Source organism: Pezoporus occidentalis, unplaced genomic scaffold, assembly GCF_034315485.1.
Source record: "Pezoporus occidentalis ecotype Australia unplaced genomic scaffold, CSIRO_AGI_Poc_V1 ctg193, whole genome shotgun sequence".
In the NCBI taxonomy this organism is placed as follows: Eukaryota; Metazoa; Chordata; class Aves; order Psittaciformes; family Psittacidae; genus Pezoporus; species Pezoporus occidentalis.
This window is the reverse complement of record NW_026913782.1, coordinates 1,085,437-1,110,563: the sequence shown is the minus strand read 5'-3', so window position 1 is coordinate 1,110,563 and position 25,127 is coordinate 1,085,437. Positions and strand designations below refer to the sequence as shown.

Below are 25,127 nucleotides of genomic sequence, written 5' to 3'. Positions count from 1 at the left end.
GAGGGCATGGGGCAGTGGGAGCAGGCGAGGGCACAGTAGTGGGGAGAGCGAAGTGAGGGCACAGGACAACAGGAGTGAGGCGAGGGCACGGGGTGGTGGGAGCAAGATGAGGGCATGGAGTGGTGGGATCAGGTGAGGGCACAGGGCAGTGGGAGCGAGGGAGGGCACAGCAGCGGTAAGAGCAAGGGGAAGGCACAGGGCTGTGGGAGCAAGGCAAGGGCAAGTGGCAGGAGTGAGGTGACAGCGGGGGGCAAGGATCGGACACAAGGTTTAGCTGATCTCAAACTACAGTTAGCAGCCCAATGGCACTGGCAGCTGAGACCAAAGACACTGTAGAGGTTATAAAAAACCCAAGTACCAAAGAGGGAAGCTCAAGTGGATTTTATTATAGTTATTAGAATGTACAGGTACATTAGTGCACTGGTTCTTGTTTCATTTCTCAGACTGAACATAGCAGTCAGACACTGAAGTACTTCTGTCAGCTCTTTGCTTTTAGAACCTTTAAGAATGTATAATGTGGGACATCTTTAAATCGTCTTCTGAAAAGATTCTTAAAGAGCAATGTAGTCAAACCCAGGCTAAACGATTTCTTCACAGACTGGCATTTTGTGGAAATGGTATAGATACAAAACATCTTTATTAAAAGAAGTGATTAAGAAGTGCTAACAGGGTGGTAAAATACAGATAACCAATTTTATCATCACCTTTGCAGTCTTTAAAGACCATTCTATTCCATGACCTGGAAACAGTCCTTGAAAACTTTATTATAACACAATTTCTTTATTACAAATATTTACATACTATATATTAGTGCAACCTCTATTTCCACACTTTAACGATTCCATCCCTTGATGCAGTTACTATAAACCCTTGCGTAGTCTGGAAAGTTGCAATATCTGTGATAATATCATGATGTCCAACTGGGAGAGACTCTGGACCTTTCCGAGGGGTCTCATCAGTGGGCCCCAGTTTTTGTTTGTTTTGAATTTCCTATACAAAAAACAAAGTGAGAAATATTATTTACAGAAGGGTGAGCTGTTGCAAGGGGGAACTGCCACACATACTAGGTCCTCAGTGTGAAAAGACCAAAAAACTCTTAAACCAAACCAAATACTTGAACACAAAAACTCCCACCCTTGGAGAGTTTTCTTATTATTACTCCTTGATTCACTTCTTTTCATCACACACAACCTAATTCTTAATCTGGACTGACATTACAGCTGTAACTAGGGATAATTTTTTTTTCCTCATATTTATTTCAATTACACTTACTTCTAAGATTTGATATTCCTATAGGGGAAAAAGAAGCTACAGCGACACATACATCTCCTCAGAGGTTTTATAAAACTGGTTCAATAGAATGAATGTAATTATTCAAGAACTTCAGATGAAGCAGCACTAAAATATCATAGTGCACAGGCAGACCCTCACTGACTTTTCTTCCAGTCACCTTTGATGTAGCATTAATTCAACTGAACTGGAACAAAACACAGTGCTTATTCAATAACTAGCAATACTGTCAGTTCCAAAAGTCACTTTCAGGTGTGTAATAAAACCCACAAAGTTCTGCTACCATATCATTTTGGGGCCAGTGCATCTCACACTTGCTGAATCCTACACAAGAGACATCCCAAAGACTGATCAAAGTCAAAAGTGTTAAAACACTAGATTTCAATAGCCAAAAGAAACATGTAACTCTGGTGCCTGAAAACACAAGACCAACACCATCCGTAAAAGATAAAAGTAACATAATTATAATTAAAGCTACCATGTAATTAACATGACCCATTGGGCCATCCAAAAGGCAAGGAGAATAGATGTCTGTCAAACAAAGCAAAATACCTGAACCACCTCCGTGCCCTCAATTATCTTCCTGTAGTAGGAAACAGATGGGCAATTAGAACTTCCAGCAACAACATATGATCTCTCAGGGTAGGCAAGATCCCAAAACCTAAATACAAAGAAACAAAAATTAAGATGAGATGTTCAATTTTATCATATTAATATAGCTGTTTAAAAGCTGGTACAAATGTTGTTTCCCTTCTACACAGTAGAAAAGAGTGTGCGTAGATACCAACATTCATATCAAGCTTACACATGATTTATATTGCCAATGCAGTCTATCAAGAACTTTACAGAAGGGTACACATGTTTCAGAGAAGCACCAAGTTTTGCACTACTTTTGCTGAGAACAATTCTCTCTGTTTACTGATGCTTACTAAATGAACACATCTTCAGCAATATTGTTTTGACTTCTCAGAGCTTACTTAGGCAATACTTGGCAAAATTTAGCACATCAGCAGGGGTGGAGGGAAGAGTGTCAAACAAAATAGTTGCTAGTTTTATTACCTTATTTTCATGTCTGAGCCTGCTGTCAGTAATATGGGATTACCAGATGCTGGGCTACAGTATATTCCATGGATGCTGTGAGGAGAAGGCTAGTAGGGAAAAGGGATATATAAAAATAATATATTACCAATAGCTGTTGCCATGCTTCAGAAAGGGAATTCATTCTTTACCACGTTCATCCACTCAATTCCCAAATCTTTCTGACAAATGCCAAGTTACTTCAATGGGCCACATCTTAATATATTAAGGTAAATTGCTTCTCTACATTTTAGAGAGCAATGCAGCAGATTTAATGCTTGTCTGGAATCTTGGAAATTACATTCTTAATGACAAATGGAAGAGATTATTTCTAAAAGAATGGGAAGGCAAATGATACTGAAAAGCACATGGACGTTCAATTTTTATGGTATGATGGCATTAAGGGATGGATATACAATGGAAAATTAGCTTCAATCATAGAGCTTCCTGTGCAAAGGGCATGATCAAAATAAACTCAACTTTCAATCTTTATAGCCTGTACAAATTCAAGTTTAGGTAGATTCCAGATCTACCTAACCAACATAGATTCCAGATCTATAAACCAGCTTAGAAGCAGCTGTAATTATTTTGTGTATGTATTTGTGTTTTAAGAACAATAAATATCCCAGATTGCTCCTTCCCCAGTTAAGTCCTTGAAGAAGGGCAAATTCATGCTTTAAATTAGCAGCTCAGTATAGTAGTGACATTGTATTACAGAAGGAATGTGCAAAGAGCAGATGCTAACAGAAGCATTCACAATCCCAGAAATAGCATGTAAAAGTAAGTACAATGCCACACCATGAGTTTTGGCTTTGCCCTGATCTTCACGGGTTTGACAGGCTTCCTGGTTTTCTAAGGACATGACTGGATATAGCAAGTGAGTGTTACAAGTACGCTCCACACACAGCAGAAGATACCAGTGAAGGTTCAGGTTACACTGCTGTTTTACAAAGGGAATTTGATTTTGACACAAAACAATTACGATGCCAAAATAAATCCTAGGGCAAGTTCAGGTGCCAAACTGCCTCAGCCATGGAAACACATAACTGTGCTGATGCACAGCACGGAGTCTGAGATTGTTCTAGCCCTGGCTACACAACTGAAACTGGAAAAGAAGGAAACCAGACCTGCAGTTCTGAAAGAGGAGGTGCACTGCTGGCCCACAAAGTGAAACGTCGATCACCAGTTTCCATATCCCACATGGAGACTTCATTATTGCCTTGAACAGCTACAGGAAAGATATTGCCAATGCAAAAATATAAACCAGGTTGGCTGGCTCTCACTACCCATTCTACTGACATGACATAGAGGATAAAACATAGAAGCACTCTCACCTTGCTCTCGGCAGCATTTGTGTTACTGTTATTCTAGCACTAAAGCCATGCACATGTTTTTTTTCCATTTACCACTTGGAAGCAGCTTCACTACAGCCAAAAGGGTCTAATTTCAGGAGTTTAAATGAAATCTGCTTTAATCTCCAGCCCTTTAAAAAGGTATTGAAACCTCCTTTTTCCCCCCAAGATAACTTCTCATCCTTCTTTGACAAGGAAAAACATGAAACTCAAGCTACTCTCATCTTACAGCAACTTCATAAATTTTGTTATTGCAGGATTAGTTTAAGCTACTTGTCCATTTCAGAATGTATTCCCAACACAAACACTTAAAAGTATGTAACAGTGCTACATGCAGTGAGAATAATGCAGTTGTGAGCACACCAAATGAGGAATGTTGGGAGATTTTCAAAAGCTCTAACCCAAGACACAGCTGCGTTAGATTCATGTGGGAATTGGAATGACACAGCCTTTCATTCTCTGCTCTACAGAGGCACTGAAGGCAGTGGCAGAATTCCCATCAACTTCAATGTATGCCATAGGTTTGGGTTCTATCTTTCATATGGTTTTGTCCTTGAAAAGCGATGTGGCAGACAGCACACATGAAGTGACCCTCTAGTGCTCAGAAGATGAGAATTGCAAAGGCTGTTAGTAATTTTCATAATGGCTTAACACTACTTCTTTTTTTTCCTTCCTCTCTCTCTTTTTCAATTTCAAAAAGCCAGGAAGAGCAGTGGCAGAATACAAGTGTGAACACAAGTATACTCTCATGAGAAACCTCAAGGGAACAAAATCACTCCACCTAGAGCTTGAAGAAGAAACTAAACAGAAGCAACCTCTGGCAACGTTGAGACAAGTTTAAGACATCCTTTACCTGCAATTACCCAGGACTGATAGACAGGATGCATGAGCAGACGTCTGATGCGGGCCTTAGAGGGATGAGAATGGCTGGAGATAGGCAACTGAAACCTCATGTCCCAACATGCCATGGTACCATTGCTTGTTCCTGGTGAGAGAAAGCTCGCCATAATCAGAAGCATAAATATACGGGGGTTTGCCCATCTCCTTGTGCTCTATTCCTATGGAGATAGACTTCAGCCTCAAGCATTAAAGGTCAGAACAATTTCCACAAATAGATCAGGGAGGTTTTCTCTCCTCTTGTTTCTTAAAAGCATATACTAGGCAAATGAGATCAAGCAAAATTTGAGCTATAGGAGCTATAGTTACTGTAAAAGAAAACCAGAAGGGGAGGGAAAGGCTAACAAGAAATACAGGCTTACCAATACACAGCCAGCATTGGTGTATGTCGACAGCAAATGAAGTTATAAGGCCTAACTTCAAATCATGTTTTAGTGTCCAAGCATTGCTGCTAGATCGCAAATCCCATCCAACCAGAGATCCATTAACTGTACCATAAGCCAGTACTGACTGGGCTCCTGAATTAAAGTGATGCATATCTACCACACAGCCATCATCCTTCAGATCTAAGGACCTGGATTAAAAGAATAAATGAATTTAGAAATAGGTATGACTCCAAGTTCAAGACTCCTTCCAATAGCTAATGCTGAACATTTTCCTTTTCATGCCACTTCTCAAAGCATCTGCCAGAAACAAATTTGTGATTTTAGTACAACAGATGCTTATGCTCTTTTAAGTCTCTCTGCCAATAGGACCTGTGAGCCTTCTACAGACTAGTAAAAGGCTGTCAGCGGCTCTTTGCAAGCATAAACACAGCTCCGTGCTCTGGGTCTCTCAGTCCTGCCCCTGGGTCAGGGCAATCGCAAGTACAACTACAGAATGGGCAGAGAATGCATTGAAAGCAGCCCTAAGGAGAAGGACTGGGGTTCTGGACTAGGAGAAGCTCAACATGACCTGACAATGTGCACTTGCAACCCAGAAAGCCAACTGTGTACTGGGCTTCATCAAAAGAAGTGCGACCAGCAGGTTGAGAGTGGTTATCCTGCCCCTCTACTCTGCTCTTGTGAGACCCCATTTGGAGTACTGCATTCAGCTCTCAGGCTCCCAACACAGGAAGAATGTGGGACCTGTTGGAGCGAGTCAGGAGGAGTACCATGAAGATGATCAGTGGGCTGGCGCACCTCTCCTATGAAGACAGGCTGAGAGAGTTTGAGTTGTTTAGCCTACAGAAGAGAAGGCTCTGGTGAGATCTTATAGCAGCCTTCCAGTGCCTAAAGAAGGCCTACAAGAAATTTGGAAAAGGACTTTTTACAAGGGCATGTAATGATAAGACAAGGGGGAATGGTTTTAAACTGAAAGAGGGTAGATATAGATTAGACATTAAGAAGAAACTCTTTACTAAGAGGGTGGTGAGACACTGAACAGGGTGCCCAGAGAAGCTGTGGCTGCCCCATCCCTGGCAATGTTCAAGGCCAGGTTGGATGGGGCTTGGAACAACCTGCTCTAGTGGAAGGTGTCCCGCTTTAAGGTCCCTTCTAACCCAAACCAGTCTGTGATTCTGTAAAATTCATGCTCCATGTTTATCAGATATTCATCTACCCAGAGTTTACAGGCAGGAACATCCCTGTTCACGTTATACTGCCATCAATCACTTACTGACTGCAAATGGACACTTTCCTCAGGCAGAAATACAGTGTATACCAAAAGGGAAAATATGGTTTGTAGTTTCCACCTCCATTGTATTTGGCTTATTTAATTTCTGTACTTAATCCCAAATAGGAGAGGATATTTAAGACGCCTTTTACTTTGGACAAAAGAAGTCTTTGAGATGACTGCTAGATTTGCTGGGGCCTGGACATGTCCCTCATCAATACGGAAGACTAAGCTGTTGAATCACTGCCAAATACTCAAAAACTGCTCAAACGCAGAGAGGTAAGAAAGAACTAAACCATCCCCAAAGACTCCTCCCTCTACTTGGTATCCCATCCCCCATATCTTTGCCACCTTACTCACATTAAAAGCCTGGGAGAAAAAAATCTGAGGCCAAACCACATGTTGTACATTTGTAAACATTTATCTAATGACCTGTAAAAGAACCTCCAAAATCACTATATAAGTATTAATATAGCAACAGAGGAGGCAAGAAACTACCAATCCCAGTGCATAAATAAAAGAACTTGAGGACTGATTGTTTTAGGCTCATAGTAAGTCCAGTGACACAGGAGGCACCAATAACCTACAGCTACGAATTCTCAGCCCTGCACGATTTCCTATCAACACTTCTGTATGGAGCAGTATGAATCCATGATCATGGATTACAGCCTTCCAGTACAGCCTGGGCCTCAGACAGCAGGAAGCCTCGAGCAAATCAAGGGATCTAATCGAGGAATATAGTAACAGCTTGAGCTCTGCAGTGAGATTTAACTTCTCAGGTACATACCTGCTTTGTATTGGATGAATTTTCGGAGATTTAGGGAGCTTTGAAGATTCAATACCAAGAAGCTGGATGGCACCATTATCTGAAGCTATAGCCAGGTAATGGGATCCTTGGCAGAATGTAAGTGTTTTTACGTGTCCTCCAATCCTAGAGTACGTCAAAATTGATCTAAACAGTACAGAAAGAGAGAAGGGGGGGGGGGGGGGGAGAAGGATAAAAAAAGGCATTTTTTGGTGGCACTTAAAAAAAAATATTTCTCTCAAACACCTACTTAAAACCAATGGTTCATTATTTTCAGTGAACCATTACATTCTGGTAATGTAGTAACACTTTCCATGTGAAAATAACACTTTTTATATAACATTTTCTAAGTGTTTCAAAATAAGAAAGCAACATAGCCTGTGCTGCCTCTGCAAGCTTAACTCTCCATCTTTAACCCTCTAGGTTAGGAGTCTCCAGGTGCAGAAGCACACATCTGCCTAACAGTAAAAGTCTATCCTAGGGCTGTATCAAAGCAGCACACCATACCACCTGTGCTTCAACCAGCAATACAGCTTTCCTGCATCAAGTATCAGTGGATGAGACAGTTAAGCATAAAGCTAATTTGTTCAAAAAAACCTCAGATGGCTTTAAATGGCAGCACCAGAATATATTTATGTATGTACAGAAATGAGGTAAGAAAGCCCATAATTACCACAGCTACAACTGCATTTCCTAGTGTTTTTTTTTTCATTAACTAATTGAAACCTAGTATTTTATAGCTGCATGTCAAAAAGAACATCAGTATATTTCATTATCGGTATCTCCAGCACACTCACAAGTGATTCATATTGCTTCCAGCTCTGCTTTATTTTGCACTCCTAAAACAGCAGTCCCCAAACCCCACGAGTGTTAAAGCTACCTGGTTGTAGTGGTTTTTCCTTCCATTTTTTGGCTGTTCCAGACTTTCACTGTGCCATCATTTGAGCAAGTGGCAAAAATGGAGTGTTCATCAGAGACTCGAATACGGTTCACTGCAGATTTGTGCTCATGAAGATGAGCTACCAACAATCCTTTGGGACGCCATCCTACAGGGAGAAACAAACCCATGGAATTTGGTGTCTAATTAGGAACACGAAAATCTCCCTGATCCCATCTACCAATAGCTGTATCAGGATATATGAAGCCAGGCTCAGAAAGCTGGGGCTGTTCAGCCTGGAGAAGAGAAGCTGCATGGAGACCCCAGAGCAGCTTCCAGTGTCTGAAGGGGCCTACAAGGATGCTGGAGAGGGATTTGGAGCTTCGGAATTTAAGTTGTGGACATAGGAAGATGGCTGTGATTTAAAACTGTATTTTTTTCTCCCACAGTGGCTGATAGAGCCCTAATCAGCAAAACCTGGGTGTTTCTTCAGGGGAGGAACAAGAAGAAACAATAATGCAACAACGTAGTACGAGAACACACATTTGTGTGAGAGAACATACTCTTTGGTGGCTGGGCACTGTGTCACTGTCACACTGCTAGTGGGGACAGGCTTCTTTGTAAAGAAGGGCAGCTCTAACAGCCCACCCCAGTACATGTGTCACTTGGTAAGAAAACCTGGCCAAGAGGTTACAATATTCACAGGATGGCCAAAAATCTTCAGCTACCCCAGGCAAAATACACTTCTCACTTCCCAACACAGTGCTTCTCCCCTTGTCCAAACCAAGAGGAGGCTGCTGCAGGATGGCTGCAAGCAGAAAACTCACTTGAACAGAGCATGCAACCTGGGCTTCAGACCAGTGGCTTGGGTCAGCTTCTGCAAGGTAAAGCTCTACATTCCATGATCTCTTTCACCCAAATGGGTGTTTTGCACAGTAGACAAATTCCCTAATCTAATAATTTCCCCTTTTCCTCATTTTACACATTTTTCCTTACGATGATGATGTTATATATACTATATATAATACATATATAAAAACATGTATATTATATATACATATTCTTTTGTATAGCCACCTTGGTGGCCTGTGATTTACCTGGAGGTGGGGGCTTGCTCTCCCACTCAGCATTCTCCATCATCTGTTTGGCAAGCCTCTCTGCATTACACTGCTCTCGCTTCTGCTGGATTAGCTGCTGAAGTTCTGTTTTGCAAGTGGTGATGCGTAACTGGTGTGCAGACGGGGATGCTGTACTGCTCAGAGCCTGCATAGTCGGTTTCCTGGGCTGAACAACCACCCCATCAGATGCCTGTAAGAGGTAAGTACTTCAAAATATAACCCTTATATTCTACACAGAGATAGATCTTGCTCTTAAGATTACTGGGTCACATTGAAATGGAAAAAGCTTTTTCTTTTAAATTGAACCAACTAGCAATAAACTAGCATTAAAGAATTCATGTTCCATGAAAACAATTTAAAATAGTGAGAATTATTATTTATAGAAAAGCTTAACCATTCACTTACTCTACCTTGTTTGCCTAGTCTGTTCTGTATTCTATTTGCAGAAGCTGTGCCATGCACACCTCTTATGTGATTACAGAAGCAGTTATAGCTCTCAAGACAGACAATTATTTCTTTATATTGGGCTTTAAAAAGAAAAGTGTGAAGTGTTTCCCCCTTAGTTCGGAGTGGACACTCCTTTAAAGCTAGAAATTAATCTCCAACTAGAAACCAAACAGGAAACAGCATTCAGATGCCTCCACAGCCTGCAGGACTTCCAGCTCATCTTTCTGTAGTCAGTACCAAGTATTACACGTATGGGATGCCTAAATGCAGCTGTGATGTGATACACCGGTTCCAAGTTAAAATCATGACATCTCTTCCTCACAACACGTATCAGGGCATGCAATTTGAGGGAAAGTTTTACCTGCTAGAACAGCTTACCTAATGACTGACTAATTCACAAAGCCCCATCCCTTCTTGCAAAGCATCTACTTGTCAGTGAAGCTTTTCAAGTGACTAAACTTACTTCTGTCCTACACTCAATTCCTACTTGCAGAACTTGAAAGTCAGCTACTGCACTAGAGAAGACACCACAGAATACCATGACCAGTGTCTAATAACCTCCAAACAAACAAAAATGCCACATCCCACTTGGTTTTAAAACAGTTGAATCACTTTAAGACGTGAAGACAGTGTTTTTCAGTAATACCTGTGGAGAGGATGATAAAGTGGTACAAATGCCAGCTGAGGACTCTGAACGAAGTGGCTTCCCAGCCTGGATGGCTTCAGGATCAGTTGTTTGCCCATGTCCTTTGGATATGGGCTGGGAGATGTTTGGTGGTTCCAGGGACCCAAACATGCTTTTCCATTCTTCATTTACATTTGAGTCTTGCTTTACATGTTTTCTAGCTACAAACAGTTAGGAGAGAGGGAGGAGGTGGAAGAAGAGAATAAAACCCCAAAATCCAAACATTATCATGACAACATTCACTCAGGCTGGTCAATACTTTCAGACTACATGCAAGTCCAATGTTTATAGGCCTGTTTATCACTTTTTATATAGGGAAGCCCCTACTGCTAGGTTAAATCAGCTGACACAGATATATGTTAGAGCTCAATGCTTCCTGAGAGAAAACAGAGAGCACAGAAATGTAACCTTTATAATTTACACTGTTAGCATGGGCCACTAGAGCCCTGGTTGTCACAACCTGATAAACAAATGGTGCATACTACTACTGCAAATGCAAAGTAATTTAAATCTCAGGTGCAAAACATGCCAGTCTTTCACCACCTCACATTTCAAATAGCAGCAGTAATTTTCTTATTGCAAACCCAGTAAGGATGGTGATAATTATGTAGGCTGAATTACTGAGAACACTTGCTGAGTAAATTAAAGACTTAATTTCTCTGACCCTGAAAGAAAGGCTGTACTTTATATAGACCACAAAATATACCAACCACGCTTGTCATCAGGCTCCTGCTTTGTTTTAACAAGATCCACTTGTCTCCCAGTTATTCCCAGAGCTGACAAGTCAATCACCCCTTTCTGACTGCTGTCATGCAGATAGCTCTGATCCACTATATTTGCTTTAGCTTTATTAGACTTGAACATAAAGTCTTTCAGTGCTAACAGTTTGTCTTCTTCCTCCTCAGTCATCCCCTGCAAAATAAGAGAAAATATTATTTAAAATAAGGATGTAAGAAGCAGTAGCATTAATTTCTGGCTCAGAAATGGAAGGAGAGAGCACACTGCAGGATCAGAACCTCAGCCTGAAAGTCCCTCACAGCTGCAATGGCAAGGTTTGGGTCTGTGGAGACATCCAGAGCCCAAGTGTCTCAAGCCTGACTTTTGAAGTATGCAATGAAAAAACATTACTTGTGAAAGAAGCTTCTTCAAAAGCTGTGCAATGGCAGGGTCCTCTGGGGGTGGGCAGTCAGGGAGAACACCATTCCTCTTCTTCTGACGCATATGAAGGTGTCGGAAGAGGCTTGTGATATCCTTTGATCTTAAGACATAATCAAATATGGAACGGCTGACAGGCTCTTTAAGTACACTTAGCAGGACTATTTCTTTATCTATCTGCAATTCACAAAGAGAGATCAGTCAATGTGGAGGAGGATGATATCCACATAAACATGAGGAAATCTAGCAGCAAACACTGTCACCTCATGTCTACAGTGTTTGCATTTTTTTCTCCTACCGTGAAAGTCAGTAACTAGACAGTTGCAAGCATGATACAAAAATTAATCTCTTCCCCTGAATGCATGTTCTAAAACTCATGCTTCCAGCTCAGTCCTGGAAAGATGGTTTCAAACTTACAGTAAGAAAAAATCATGCAGGACTTCAAAATCATTGCACATCGTTGTGTAAATAATCTAGACTCAACTTCTTTCCTGAAAGTAAGATCCATGTTGGTCACATCCAGTTTTCTCCATTCTCTTTCCCTCTTCTCCCAGCAGTCTCAGAATGGTAACTTGGTATTGCTAGATGGCACTAAAAATTCTGCTACAAGTACATATTTCAAACTTTCTTTGGCCTATTTACGCTGTAAAAATGCCAACTAGAAAAGCTTCTCCCCTGTGTCAGTCAGATTACCAGGTTTCCTTCTATGTATACAAAGGAATAAGGATGCACAAGCGTGTAATTAAGTAATATTCAAAAGCTTACTGGGACATTAATAAACAATCATAAGAAACTGATGAGTTAGGGCATAATTTAGAATCATTAACTAGGGCAGTTCCTTACTACTAAAGATTGTTCATTACTGTTGAAACAAAAAACCCAAACAAGTTTCTATCCTCCCAGGTGGCAAATCAGTGTCTGTTTGTGTCCATAGAATGTGTCTGAACAAACAAAATCTTGCACACAATCCATATTACTTGCAGCCCCAACATTCCTTTGAGTTTATACTTTTTAGTACCCCATCTTTGCCGTTTCAAGAATAGGTCTTAAGATGGCAGGGGGAAGGCAAGCCATATCCATGAAATAGTTTCCCAGTTACAGTCCCACATTTAAACGGCTAAAGCTAATTAGGCCCAAAATGATGACATAAATGCTTGTACAAAGGTTGGAATACTCAAAATAATTAATGGGAGATGATGGGGTTGGGATTGCAATTGTTTCTTCGCATCAGTGTCAGAAGACTGCATTCCTATAACACACATCTCATAGCTGACCATCTACATGAACAACAACTTCAAAATGAGTCCAAAGGGAGGACTATGATTCAACTCAATACTACCCCCTACTTGCTTACTATGTTTAGTGTGGCATAGTAAAGACTTACATACTAAAACAAAGCAGGAAGTGAACAAGACAGAAATTTATCAATCAATGCCCAAAACACTGCACAAGGTGTCTAGGGAGATGTAAACGAGGAAAAAGAATTCTTTTAGTGAAGTTACCACCTGCCTGGCTTACGAGAAAATGTTATGCTGAAAAGTGCATCATGTATTTAAGTACTGCATCTGTTTCTTATTTAAACACCTGCGAAATGCATTCTAGAGATCCTAAAGTTATATGCAATAGGATACAAATATGAATATGTTACCAGCATCATGCAGGTCATTCCTAAACATGTGCTGTTATGAAATTACTTAACTCATTTATGCTGAACATTCTGTCCTTGCCCTTTGCAGTAGCACTGCTGAAGTCACAAGCTTGGTAATCGCTGCCTAACAGGCTGCCCATGTTTTCAGAGGGTCAGGCCCACAGTCAAATGTGCTAGTGGGGCAGGGCTGGAATACTTGGTCTTGAAGATGAAAGCAGAAAACACAGAAACATTTGTTTCGCAGCCATCTTTTCATGACTTTTAGCCTCCTATAAACTAGCACAATATTGCAAGAGTTTGATTGTAAACAAGGCAGAGAAGGGCTCGAACCAAAGATGTATCTGTTGACTTCAGGCTTTGTAAAATGTTCTGCAGCTTGCAACAAATTTGAGACAATGGCCTTTCAAACGTGAAAGGCAATGGCCATTCTGGCAATATCTGCCAGCTGAGCTCCAAAACTACTGCCTCTAACCTTGCTTGAAAAAAGCCCTAACTAACCTTGGCCAGGACTATGCCCAAGACAGACTTTAACTAACCTTGGCCAGGACTATGCCCAAGACAGACTTAAGAGTTATGACTAGCCAAGATATATTCACTTTAATAGCATTTGAATTATTACCTGTATTATCGGTTGTGTGATAAAGGGATGGAGGTATGGCATTAGCTTGCAGTAGACATCAGCAATATTCAAATACTGTGCTACCACAGTGATAAATCCAACTGCACCATAACATATCCAAAGATTAGGATGACACAGGAAAGGTGCTAAAAAAGAAAAGGTAATAGGCTGTTAAAATATATCATTCATATTAAAAAGAGGGAATCATCTTGTATATGACAGCCTGCAATGTCATTTCCTTCCCCTAGGATTATCCCGAAACTGAACCTTCCTTCAGAGCACCAAGATTAAAACACTCATACTGAGAAAACTATTTCATGGACTTCACTGTGTCCATGCTGCTCAGCTTCCTTGCTGTTGCCCAAAAGCATATTTTTCCTATTTATTCATTTCAATCCCTTGTTGTCAACTCCAGATTTTCAAAGGAGACTAATCCAAAAATAGGTCTCAACCTTATTCTGGGCTACTATGGATAAGTAAATCTTTATTCTTTCCTTCTCCCCCTCTCTGCCTTGAATAGTCACGACTTATACTGTAACATTATCAGACTCAGAAATCTATCTCATGTATCTCTATGTAGGTTCTAAGAAGTTGTAATCAAAGGACTGTATCTAGCCACAAGATACAGTCACAGATCATCTGCCCCATAATGTTATGGCATTTGAAAAGCCATAACATTAGGAAGAAGCAGACAACATCTCAAAAGATCAGTTGGTATTTTCTTGTCCACAAATATCTGGTAAATCTTGGGCACATCTAAATTAAACTTGTAAGTCTGATAAGGAAGGAGACCAACTCTATTCAAGGTTCTATTGAGCTAAATGAGTTTTTATGGTGCTAGAAATAGGATGAGAAAGGATCATTTACTGTCTGAAGGACTGGATTTCCCCCTTCCCCAAAGGCTGATGGCTAAGAGTTTGCAAGTTATGTGCCTGATCAACTTCCAGAAGTAACCAGGAGTTTTTCTTTATAGGAGGTTGTAACGAAAAACAGGAAAGATCTTAAAGCAGAAAGCTTTTGGACTAAATATTGTTTAGGCTGTCCTATATAAAAATCAGAGAAGCTGCTTCTAATTTCTTCACCAAAATTAATATTTTAAGAGTTCTGAGCACTCACATGCCCTGACTAGCAATAGCTCATTCACACAGTTTTGTGTAGATTCTAAACCAGTACTATAGGTATGTATATTGGACAGCTAAGCTGACAGTGAAGCTTTATGTAATACTAAGATTTCTACTAATCTTGTAACACTAAGATTTCTTTTCCTAACATATTTCCTAATGTATTCTCCAGTGCTCCAACTCACCGATATCACAAGCAAACTCATAAATATGGGGCTTTTGCAAGAGCCCCAGCTGGCACATGCAAGTGAGAGCATTGAGGGCTTTATAAATGACAAATTCTTCAGCATCACTGAGACCTTGTTGAAGCAGAGGTTTCAGTATTGATGAGCTTTGCCAGCCAACATAAGCAGCAACACCTGAAACATAAAACGAAAACATAAATATCCAAAGTAGCACTTCCTTGCCACTTCTCCCTCACCAGAGATTAAAATAGCTGTCCCATAGAGACGTCTCAAAATAGATTATTAGTCATTAGGGAAAAAAAAGAAGCTTCTTTCCATTCAAAGTTAGACCAACATTCTGAAAACTGCTTGATAAAAGCAGATCCCTGTGCCTGCAGAGGTCCATCCAGATGCCAGGCATAGCTGTCAGCACACAGCTGGCCAGCAGAAGAAGTCTGCAACAGCAAGGCAAAACCAGCAGGGCTCCTAAGGGGTGCTGCGCCTGCATTTGTACATGGAAGTGACAAGTAAGCAACAATGAATGGTTCTGTTAGCAGGATTTTGCCTTTTTAACTTAGCAGTGGTTGTATCATTCAGATTCTTGAAAAGTCTGAACTGGATACTGGACTGATTATCAGTAAGGGAAGTCTACAAGCACAGACATTCATTTAGCCACAAAAGAAAGAGTCAAAAAGGGAATTTTAGAACGATCTTCTCAAAATCTTCCAGCCTGAACGGGCTCTGAGATTTGCCATTTAGTTAAATACTCTCAAACTATTTGCCAACAGGAAGCCATCTTGGCCCTAGTTTCAAAAATAAATCTGATTCTAAAATATAATTCAAAATCTTAGAAAGAAGCCAAGATCAAAAGCAAAATGAAAGTAATTCCTTCGAAGCTGCTGGACAAAAATGTATCAACTGCATCCCAGTAAGATAAACTACCTTCCTATTCTTCCTTTCCCATGTGAAAACCAGGCACTGGCCACAGGAAACTGCCATCTGGAACTGCTTGTTTGGATTAGATAATCCATCTATAATAACTGATCTCTGGCAACAGTCAGGAAGATGGACCTTATTGGATTTCTCCTCTTTCCTCTAGCTTTATATCCATCAAGCTAACGTCCCTTACCACAAACAACTGGGCAAGTCCTCTGATTGTTCTCAAGAATAAAGATTTTCATGGATAGCTCAAGCTTATTGATGCTATTGTTATATGTGGTACTCAGCACAGACCATAACTGCCTCTGCCTCTGCTTCAAGTCCAGTTACTTGGGATTGATAACTACCAGAAAACTCTAAATCTTCCCATCAGAATCAAGATTAAACATAAAATGACTTTATCACTTTTACTCTAAAAAGGTAATAATCCATATATTTGCTCATGTCTTAATTCTGAGCTTTGCAACCCGTTGCTACAAGGAAGAGAGGAAGAAGGGAGAAATAGCACAAGTAAGAAATCCCCTTGGTGGCACTTGCTAGAGAAGGGCATCTGCCCACAGGCACAGGCAGCAGTGCCTGCACACACTTAAAACACATTAGAGCTCAGTTTTAAAGATGTGCAAAAGCTTTAAGTAAAGCAGTGTAAAACAAAAATACAGCTTTTGAACTTTACCTGAATCCTTTTGTGGAGGTTTTGAACAGATACTGAGAGAGGAGGAGTTAAAACTACAGGTTACATGTCTTGACATTTATACTTAATTGTCTCACATCTCCCTACATGTGTTTTGCAAGCCAGGACACTGACCTGTGCTTTGGCAACCCCACTGCTCCTTCTAAACAAATTCTGACAAGTTACTAGCATCACATCTTGGCAGGTTTTGCCAGCACAGCATTTTGTGGCTTCCAGTCATCATGGAATGTATGCCTACCACAGTGGCCCTTCCTGAAGTCTGAACATGCTCATTTTTCTTGCCATGCACCTGACATATCATTTCTCCTCCCAGGTACTGCAATGGGAAAGTTTTCTTGACCCACAAATCCTGAGGAGTGACTCTGAGCAACAGTAAGATGGAACAGTTTCCAACATGCACAGAATATTACAGATACTTAACACCTGATGTCATCACTGGTAAGACTTTAGAATTGTTAAGTTCTCTGAGCTCACAGGACTCTTTAAGTGAGGTTTTAAGGCACTGAAAAAAAATTCAATTATAGTTTAAGCCTGCAACAACGCATAGTTTTCATCATATGAACAGGTCAACTGAAGTTACTGGGACCATGCACACATGTGAAGTGATGCATCTACAAGACAGCTTGCAGAAGTCTTTGTATTTACTTGTCATAATTCAGTTTTTGCTTTAGTGGCTTTAATAAAGACTCAGGAAAAAAAACAGCAAAGTCAAAAAAAGAAACCCAAACCCAAAACACCCCTCAGCATTTAAAGTTTATTTTATGTTAATCTCACCCAGACTTAAATGCCTCAGTCTCACTTGTATTAAAATAAATACATTTTTCTTTTAGTTCAGATATTTATCTTTGCTCCCTGAAGAAACATTTACACCCAACAATTCAGCATTTTCCTATAAACTGTAGTAATCTTCCTAAGAGAGGACTTCTGTGTGACTATTGTTTTCAGTATGCAAAAATTAATTGACATTATTATCTCCCCGTTTGGTTTGGCTGAAACCAAACACTTACCAACAATACTGTCAAAGAAAGCCCCTCGAAGATGCCAGTCATTCTTATCGTTTAAGAAAGTGATCATATGAGACAGAAGAACATCATTGGCTTTCTGACGCCCAAAAAAGACACAGAGACGTGTTATTCCATTTTCCATCAGTGTTTGTTTCACAATATTCTCCGGGTCACTTAGCAACGTCACAACTTTCTGCTGGACCATTTCATGCAAGGCTTGCAACTCTGCATGAGACAACAGGGTGAGCATTTGGGTTGGAGAGAAACAATACGTGCACGTCCACTACCTGCTGCTAAAGGAATTACACTGAAAAACACCCGACTCAGCAAGATGGGACAACACCAGAGAACCTCAACAATTTCAACAAGTGGCTCCCCAAAGACCTCAGACTAAGCACGAGGTGGTGGCAAAGCAAGAAAGGATAGAAACGTAAGACATTCTTCCCAGATCAATATATTCTAAAATCATTGTAACTTCAACTAAGATGATCCAGCTCGGTGTAGATATATATAGGTGAAATGCAGACGTGAAGAAGCATCAGAATGAGTCAGTGATAATGTTACAACAGTCAACAAAAAGCTTCAAGGCAATTCTGGTGTGATATGCTTACCTATCAGCTTCGAAATTCGTGAACTGATAACAGATCAAGAGTATATTTTGAGTTAGGTAAATAGATTGGCTTCATTAAGGATACAGAGAGGAATAAACAACACTTGAAAAAGAGAGAACTTCCAATTTCATTAAATATCAGCAGTGACCCTACCAATAGCAATGAAAAATGTGAAGATGACCTTGCCCATCGCTTCTACTCCATGATGCAACTAAGGAAATATTTCTATTACATGGAAAACCCGTAACTGTTAATGCACTGGCTATTACTGGCAGCTGCACAAGGAGGTCCTCAAACACACGGTTGTCCCAGCTTTGCAGGGGTGATTACCATTTGCCTGCAGTCAGATGATCAGCTGATTTGCTTTTTATCAGGACTCTCTCTCTGTTCTGCTGTAAGAGTTGCCTTCTGGGTTTAAATTTCTCATGCTTGGTTTCTAAAAGGGTAAAGCAAATAGAAGCATCCAAACTTCTTTCTTCCTTGGGTTACTTCTTTCATGTCTGGCATGTTTTGAGGGATAGGGGACAATATTTCTTAAAAACACAGCCTGCATGATGGGTCTTCCTCTCTAACTCCTCAGCAATTCTGAGCATCCTGTGCCTTATGTGAAGAACTTGAAGGGGATTCTTTTACATTTGGTTTTGGTAGGATTTGTGTGTTTTGGGGTTTCTTTTATAAATTATCATCCTGCAACTAGTTAAGAAACAATTGAAACATGCCTTTTGCTCTACCAGGTGGAATATGTGTGGCATGTTTACCAATTACAAATAGTCACAGACTGATCTACTTAACCCAAAAGATAAATGACAACTTTTAAACCACCAATTCTTCCCAGAAGACTGACCCAGCATTGTTCTGGAAAACCATGCACCACTAAATGGCACTGCAGCTGACACCCAGGTCACTTACTAACATCTCTCCTTTCCAAGGGAAAGAAAAAGAAAAGCCATCCTTAGGATTTTAACTCATTCTCTGTGACACAGAGTAGCACAGATAGCAGTGATACTGCCCAATGGCATCCATACATTCAGCACCTTCACACAAAAAGAGAGACAGGAATTGCCAGGCATAAGAACAGAAAGGGAAGAATGACTGCAAAATACAGTACTATGACTGTGCCAGAATTTGACAGGTTTTTGAAAGCTAACACTGCTTGCCATTTCAAGGGAAGCAGTATTTGGAATACAGCCATGTTTTTGCAGCTGACTTGTTTATGGGAGTAAATGAGTAAAGCTGGATAGGCAACCAGGCAGCCAGCATCACAAATACCTTGAGAACTTCTGGAGAAGAAAAATGTGCTCAGTTATATAGGTTTTTGTCTGGCACAATGTTCAGAACAGAGGTGTCTTTTTCTGCATGAAACTGTATAACACGTGCTTTGACACTGGTCAAGACAGAGCATTCTCCCCGTGTAATAGGAAGGCTAAACTTTTAAGATGTGAGGAAGATCAGTGCTAACTAGGAACTTTAGCCCATTATTTGCTATTATAAGCAGGTAAGGTAAGTAGAAGTGACATTACCTGTGTCATAGTTATCATTAGGGTGAGATGTTTCATCCATCTCTTCACCACTTGGTTCATTTTCCATATTTAGATTTTTCAGCTGTACTAACTCCAGAAATCTCAGAGCCGTTTCTGCCAACAATGCTATGTTTTCTGCAAAGCAAAACAGTTTGGTTAAGAATTGTCCTCCTTTGCCAATTTACACCAGTCTGGCGATCCTCCTGACGTGAGATCATAACCACTGACAGTACTGGTCATGATGGGCAAATGGGATTGGAATTACACAACAGGCTTTGGTCAACCCTGACTCCAGCAAAACTGCCAAGTACTTCAAATTACACAGTACTTTTGTCATGTAAACAAGTGGAAAGGATAACAAGTGTAACAGGGATTAACTTCAGTCTTCTAGAACTAGCCCTAAATGCCACCTAATCTCAGGCTCATGACTAAATAACTTGATAGAATTTAAAGGCCAATTAACTTAATTAAAATGCCCATGTGGTAGACTGCAACAAAAGAGCAACAACAAAACACCATGCCAGGATACACATCCTAAGGGTTACCCTTGAGGGCTGGATTCTGGTTTTAAAACATTTGTCCCCATACCTCTGTATGATTTGGCACTGTTCTGCACTGTTGGGGATCTGCTGAAGCAACTCAGGTTATATTATATGGGTCAGGCCAGTGCTGGCACAGGAATAATCTCACTGAGATAGAAGTCCTACTTAAGCAGCCGTTCTGAGTGCTGGTCAAGACAACAGCAGCACGCCAATGGAGCCTGACCACAGCCCAGATCAAGTCACCAGCCTGAGCACTTCCAAGAAGTGTCCTATAGGAATACAAGTTAACTCAAGTATTAGGCTACCTTTAAACATATATATATATATATTTGAAATTTAAATTGCTTTCTTAAAAGCTATTTAAAATTAAGGCAACTTAATCAGCCCTGACCATCTACAGTTCAAACAGCCTTTTCAAAGTTCAGATAATACTGTAGCTGCTCTTGGTTTGAAAATAAAGTCAAAGTCAAACCACTGAACACAGAGAGAATTCTCTGCGTAAACAGATGCAACTGGAGTCTATGGGTACTGAGACCTGCACCCTTTTTGCACTTGCATAAAGGAGACTGCATTTTGTTTCCTCCATTTCAGTTTATTCAACAACTTCAGCCTGATCTTACTTAATTTAAAAATTCATTATGAATATACTATAATTTTAGAAGATTTTTTTTTTAAATCTACAAATAAAAGTGAGACATGAAAACATGGTTCTTTCATAAAGACCTAAATGTGGAAGATCAAGGTGATCAGAAGCAAGCAGTCCTATTCATTAACCATACACTGTCTGTAATAATTAGTTTTATCAGCTTAGTAAACAGAAGAAAAAAATCACCTGAGACTTTTTCAACTGGATTCTGCATTTATGTTTTTTTGGGGGGGAAAAAAACCCCAAACCAAAGCAAAACGAAAAAACTCAACCAAACAACAAAGCAACACACTTAAAAATATGCTAGTCATAGCAGATAGAGGTACATGATAAATAATAAATATGGGCATAACTGTAGGGCTTCTTTCTAAACCAGGCAGAACTCATATCCGAGTAATGTACGAAGAAAGCATCTGCTACAGTGTAAGCCAGTCTATTACATAGCAGATACTGTAATTTCAGCCCCTGAATATCAAATTTCTTTTTGTGGGAAAATAACTCTGAAGCATAGTAACACACAGATGATCTAAGTTAATTTCATATTTATTCAGTTCAATCAGGCCACTCTAAGCAAACAATGTGAGCTAATGAAATGTCAACTGAGATTAACTAATAAAAGCAGCAAAGGCTGGGCAAGCTCAGAAAGCCCTGTTCACATAATTAGCCCCATAAAGACTTCTTCATTATGCTCTTGCTAATCGAGGGAATAAAGCCAGGGCTGCTTCCCTAAATTCTCCCCCTTTCCTTATCTGTAGGCATACCTACTGCGTGCTCTATCCAGGCCCTAGCCCAAAGCACATGTACACACTCTGCAAGTTGCTTTTATGTGCAAAACTACAGTGAAGACTAAATGTTAATTAAAAAAAACAACCCACAACAAAAACTTTTACTCATCTATCAGAGAGCAAACACATTGTGTCAACTATTTAAAATGCAATTACTTAGTTTGGGTGCACTTCTACACTGGAAACTCACCTGCTAAGTGTTCAACTCATTAATCATTTAGCTGCTGCCACCAACCTTAAGTGAGTACAGCTGTCTTTACCTGCAGTCATTTCTGAGACTTCCGGGGAGATTTACTGAACCAAAACCAGCAAGCTATGTGATGATTTTGAGCAGAGGAGAAAACAGTTAAGGACAGACAGAAAAGCTGAAGATTAGGAGTTTTGACTGGATTTCCTCTTACCAGCATATGCAAGTCTGACGATGGTGGCTTCATCCTGGGCCAAGTGTGCAATACCCGGCAGAATGTATTCTGGGTAGATGTTAATGTCATTGCGTGGCACCTCTTTGACAAGAGCAAGAACTTTAGTTAGTGTCCTCACGGATTCTGCCCTCACCCTGGGCACAGAGTCGTTGCTGAAATGTAACAGATAAGGAGTAATACGATCCAGAAGAATCTCTACGCTTAATCTTGGTGCTAAATGAAGAATCAGCTCCAAAGCAGCCAGTTTGGAGTCGCAGTATTTGAGAGTCTGTAAACAGGAGGTTATCACAGACACTAGAATAACCAGCCCATTCTCTTTTGTCTCTCCCTCGGCTTTCTCTGTGCGATCATGCCCACAGAGATTGTGAACGATGTTGTCCAGATCTTTACGTATGACCAATATGCGCTCATCTGCTGACACAAACGTTTCCTTGGCAAACTGGGCCATGTAAGGCTGAAGGAAAGTGTAAAATATTTCAGGAAATGCATTGTTACGTTGCTGTTTCAAATAATCTTCAGCTGCTAAACGTTTATCTGGCTCACGATGGACCATCTGAGTGACCTTGAGATAGGCAGGAGTAGGAGAGAATGGGAGAGAAAGATTAAAGGTTTAAACATTTGTAATACAAAATGAAGCAAAACCCAAACCCAAGCAGTAAGTGGTTTGTCGCCAGAGTAGGTGGAAAAGCTACAAAGAGACCACAGAAATAAATCTAAAGCTGTAGTCCAAACTTACCAGTTCTTTGATACTGCGGTCTTCAATCTTGTTTAGGACTTGATCAGGGGAAAAGAGGCCATTTCTGTAAGCCAAAAGCTGAGATAAATCAAACAAGGGTACACCTTCTGTGAAGAGTTCAGCTATCACGCAGCCTGGGGAACAAAACAAAACCCCAAAAAGTCAAAGATGCCAGAGGATTATAAACACTTTAGTTTTGCTTTCTATGTGCAGATAAGAATAAACACTACGTGACTCTTAGCTCGATTAAAAATAAGGCAAATGAGTTGCTAGATTGTGGAAAGGAGGTAACATCTCAAGCTCTAAAAACTGTTTATCACGCTTGGTCCCTGAAATATCTCCAAAGTATTTTACTTCAAACATGCCAACAGCAGAGCAGTTTGCAATCAGGAAACATGGGGCAGTGCCTTCAGCCACCTGCCAGCTGGAAAACACCCCACCAGAAAAGGAACCTACATCACTGTCACGTGGCAGAACAGCACCAGTAATTCAGCACAGATCGGGCAGTAGGTCAAAACTACACCGTCCTTTAACAGAAGGTAAAGAAACAACCTCTGCTTCCACAGTGATGCTGAGACACAGCATATATTCACTCACACAAGCTTATATGCCCAATGAGAAACAACATGACTTCCAAACACAGCCCCCCCCATCATGTACATTAACCATGTTCTATTCAGGTCCCATGCCTGCAGTTTGCTCCCAAAAGTCAGCATCTTATCAGTGGAGTGCCCTGTAAGTTCAGCCATGAGAGCAGCTTGCAAAATGAAGAAACCATTACCTTTAAATTCAGATTTTCAAACACTTTAAGAAAAACAAAACAAAACACAAACAGAAAACCCAACCAAACTTGTGGCTAACTGCTCAAGACAAGTCCAAGACTCAAAGCAGACCCCCGCAGTCTGACTGTAGCAAGTATTTGTGAGCAAGAGTATGGCAGGAGCTTATGGAGTTATCCAACTTCCTGCCTGGGGGGGACAATGAAATGAGAAGGGACTTCTAAAGCCAGCATTGCCAAACTGAAAGCTGGCTCAACCCCCAGCCAGCTAGACCTTAGGTGAACCACTGACTAACCTCCTCCTGGGTCCCATGAGGCATACACTATGCATCCCTGTAACCTCAGCCACAGGGTGGTGATGGTCTGTGCCTTGCAGAACCATCTCTTTCCCAGGGCAGAGCTGAACCATAATAGGACAGTTTGTGATTTCCCTTCTTAGATACCATGGTGATGCACTGAAGTTATGTAGCTTACTGTATTGTGTACTTTGTGAATGAAAGGTTTGGGGTTGGGTCTGCACCCTGACACACTCATAAACACCAGGCTGGTCCCTCCTGATGGCTCCAAGTACCTGCAGAAAAGATATCCATTGCACGTTTTAACTCCCCTCTCGTTCGCTGATTGCTATTTGCCAAGTCCACCAAAGGAGTTGAAGGGTCCCGCATGTTTTCCAGCTCCGTGGCAAACATACTGCCATCGACGAAGCGCTCGGGAGCGATGTAACACGTCCTCCTCCTTGACGTGTCAAAGAAGTAATTGAAGTCGGCAGGATTGTCCTCAGGGAGATAAGTTGGTTTAAAACTGGCAAAATCAGTTAGAAGAACCCAGTTCCAGCTGGTTACCATTATGTTCTCTGTTTTAATGTCCCCGTGGCGGACTCCAGATCTGTGCGCTTGGTCCACAGCAGTGAGGATCTGGAAAGCAATCCACCTCTTCTCAATGTTGTTCAGGAACGGGCGAGTACTGATGCGATCGTAAAGGTTGTCCCGCACGTACTGCCTAAAGAGCATTGCAGCCTTCTCGGACAGGGTGGCCTTCTGGAAGGGAAGGCAGTTCTGTGCCGAGTGTAGCCTTATCTTCAGCTCCTCCAGCTCCTGCTTGTAGCTCGTCAGGGGTAAGGTCGGGTCCTGGATGGCAAACACCTTCACGACCACCAGCCCCTCCCGGTGCTTGGCTCGGGCGACCTTGAAGAAGCGGGTGCTCCCTAGGCTCTTGTCGTACTCGAAGTCGTGGATGTCCGAGAAGTAGCTGTCCACCGACAGGATCTGCGAGGGGGCGATGCCAGCCAGCTGGTTCCCCATGGCGGCACCGCACCGCACCGCGGCTCTCCCGCCGCTGCCTGCGCAACAACACGGCGCGGGTTCCGCACGGACCTCCCTCCGCTGCCCCGCACAGCGCAGCCCCGCTCCCCCGGCCACAAGTGGGCCCCGCCGGGGCTCCCCCGGCCCAGCTCCGGCGCCGGGATGGAGCGAGGCGGGACTGCGGGCGGCGGAACCGGCACCGAGAGGCGGACGGGGAAGAGGCGGCGCCGTGAGCTCACATCCT

At 41.4% G+C, this 25,127-nt stretch overlaps 1 protein-coding gene across 1 annotated transcript; it reads right to left on the bottom strand.

Moving 5' to 3' along the window:
- Window positions 1-366: 366 nt before the first annotated feature.
- On the bottom strand, window positions 367-24,986 carry PIK3R4 (phosphoinositide-3-kinase regulatory subunit 4). The gene is made up of 19 exons (XM_062617208.1): window positions 24,154-24,986; window positions 22,805-22,938; window positions 22,048-22,630; window positions 19,674-19,808; window positions 17,546-17,767; window positions 14,930-15,103; window positions 13,624-13,769; window positions 11,330-11,533; window positions 10,912-11,113; window positions 10,163-10,362; window positions 9,049-9,259; window positions 7,955-8,120; window positions 7,057-7,221; window positions 4,979-5,190; window positions 4,573-4,704; window positions 3,495-3,595; window positions 2,350-2,438; window positions 1,843-1,951; window positions 367-990 (listed from the first exon to the last, which is right to left on the bottom strand). The coding sequence occupies exons 1-19, from the start codon at window positions 24,881-24,883 to the stop codon at window positions 820-822; spliced, it is 4,086 nt and encodes a 1,361-aa protein (XP_062473192.1). The 5' UTR covers window positions 24,884-24,986; the 3' UTR covers window positions 367-819.
- Window positions 24,987-25,127: the final 141 nt, after the last annotated feature.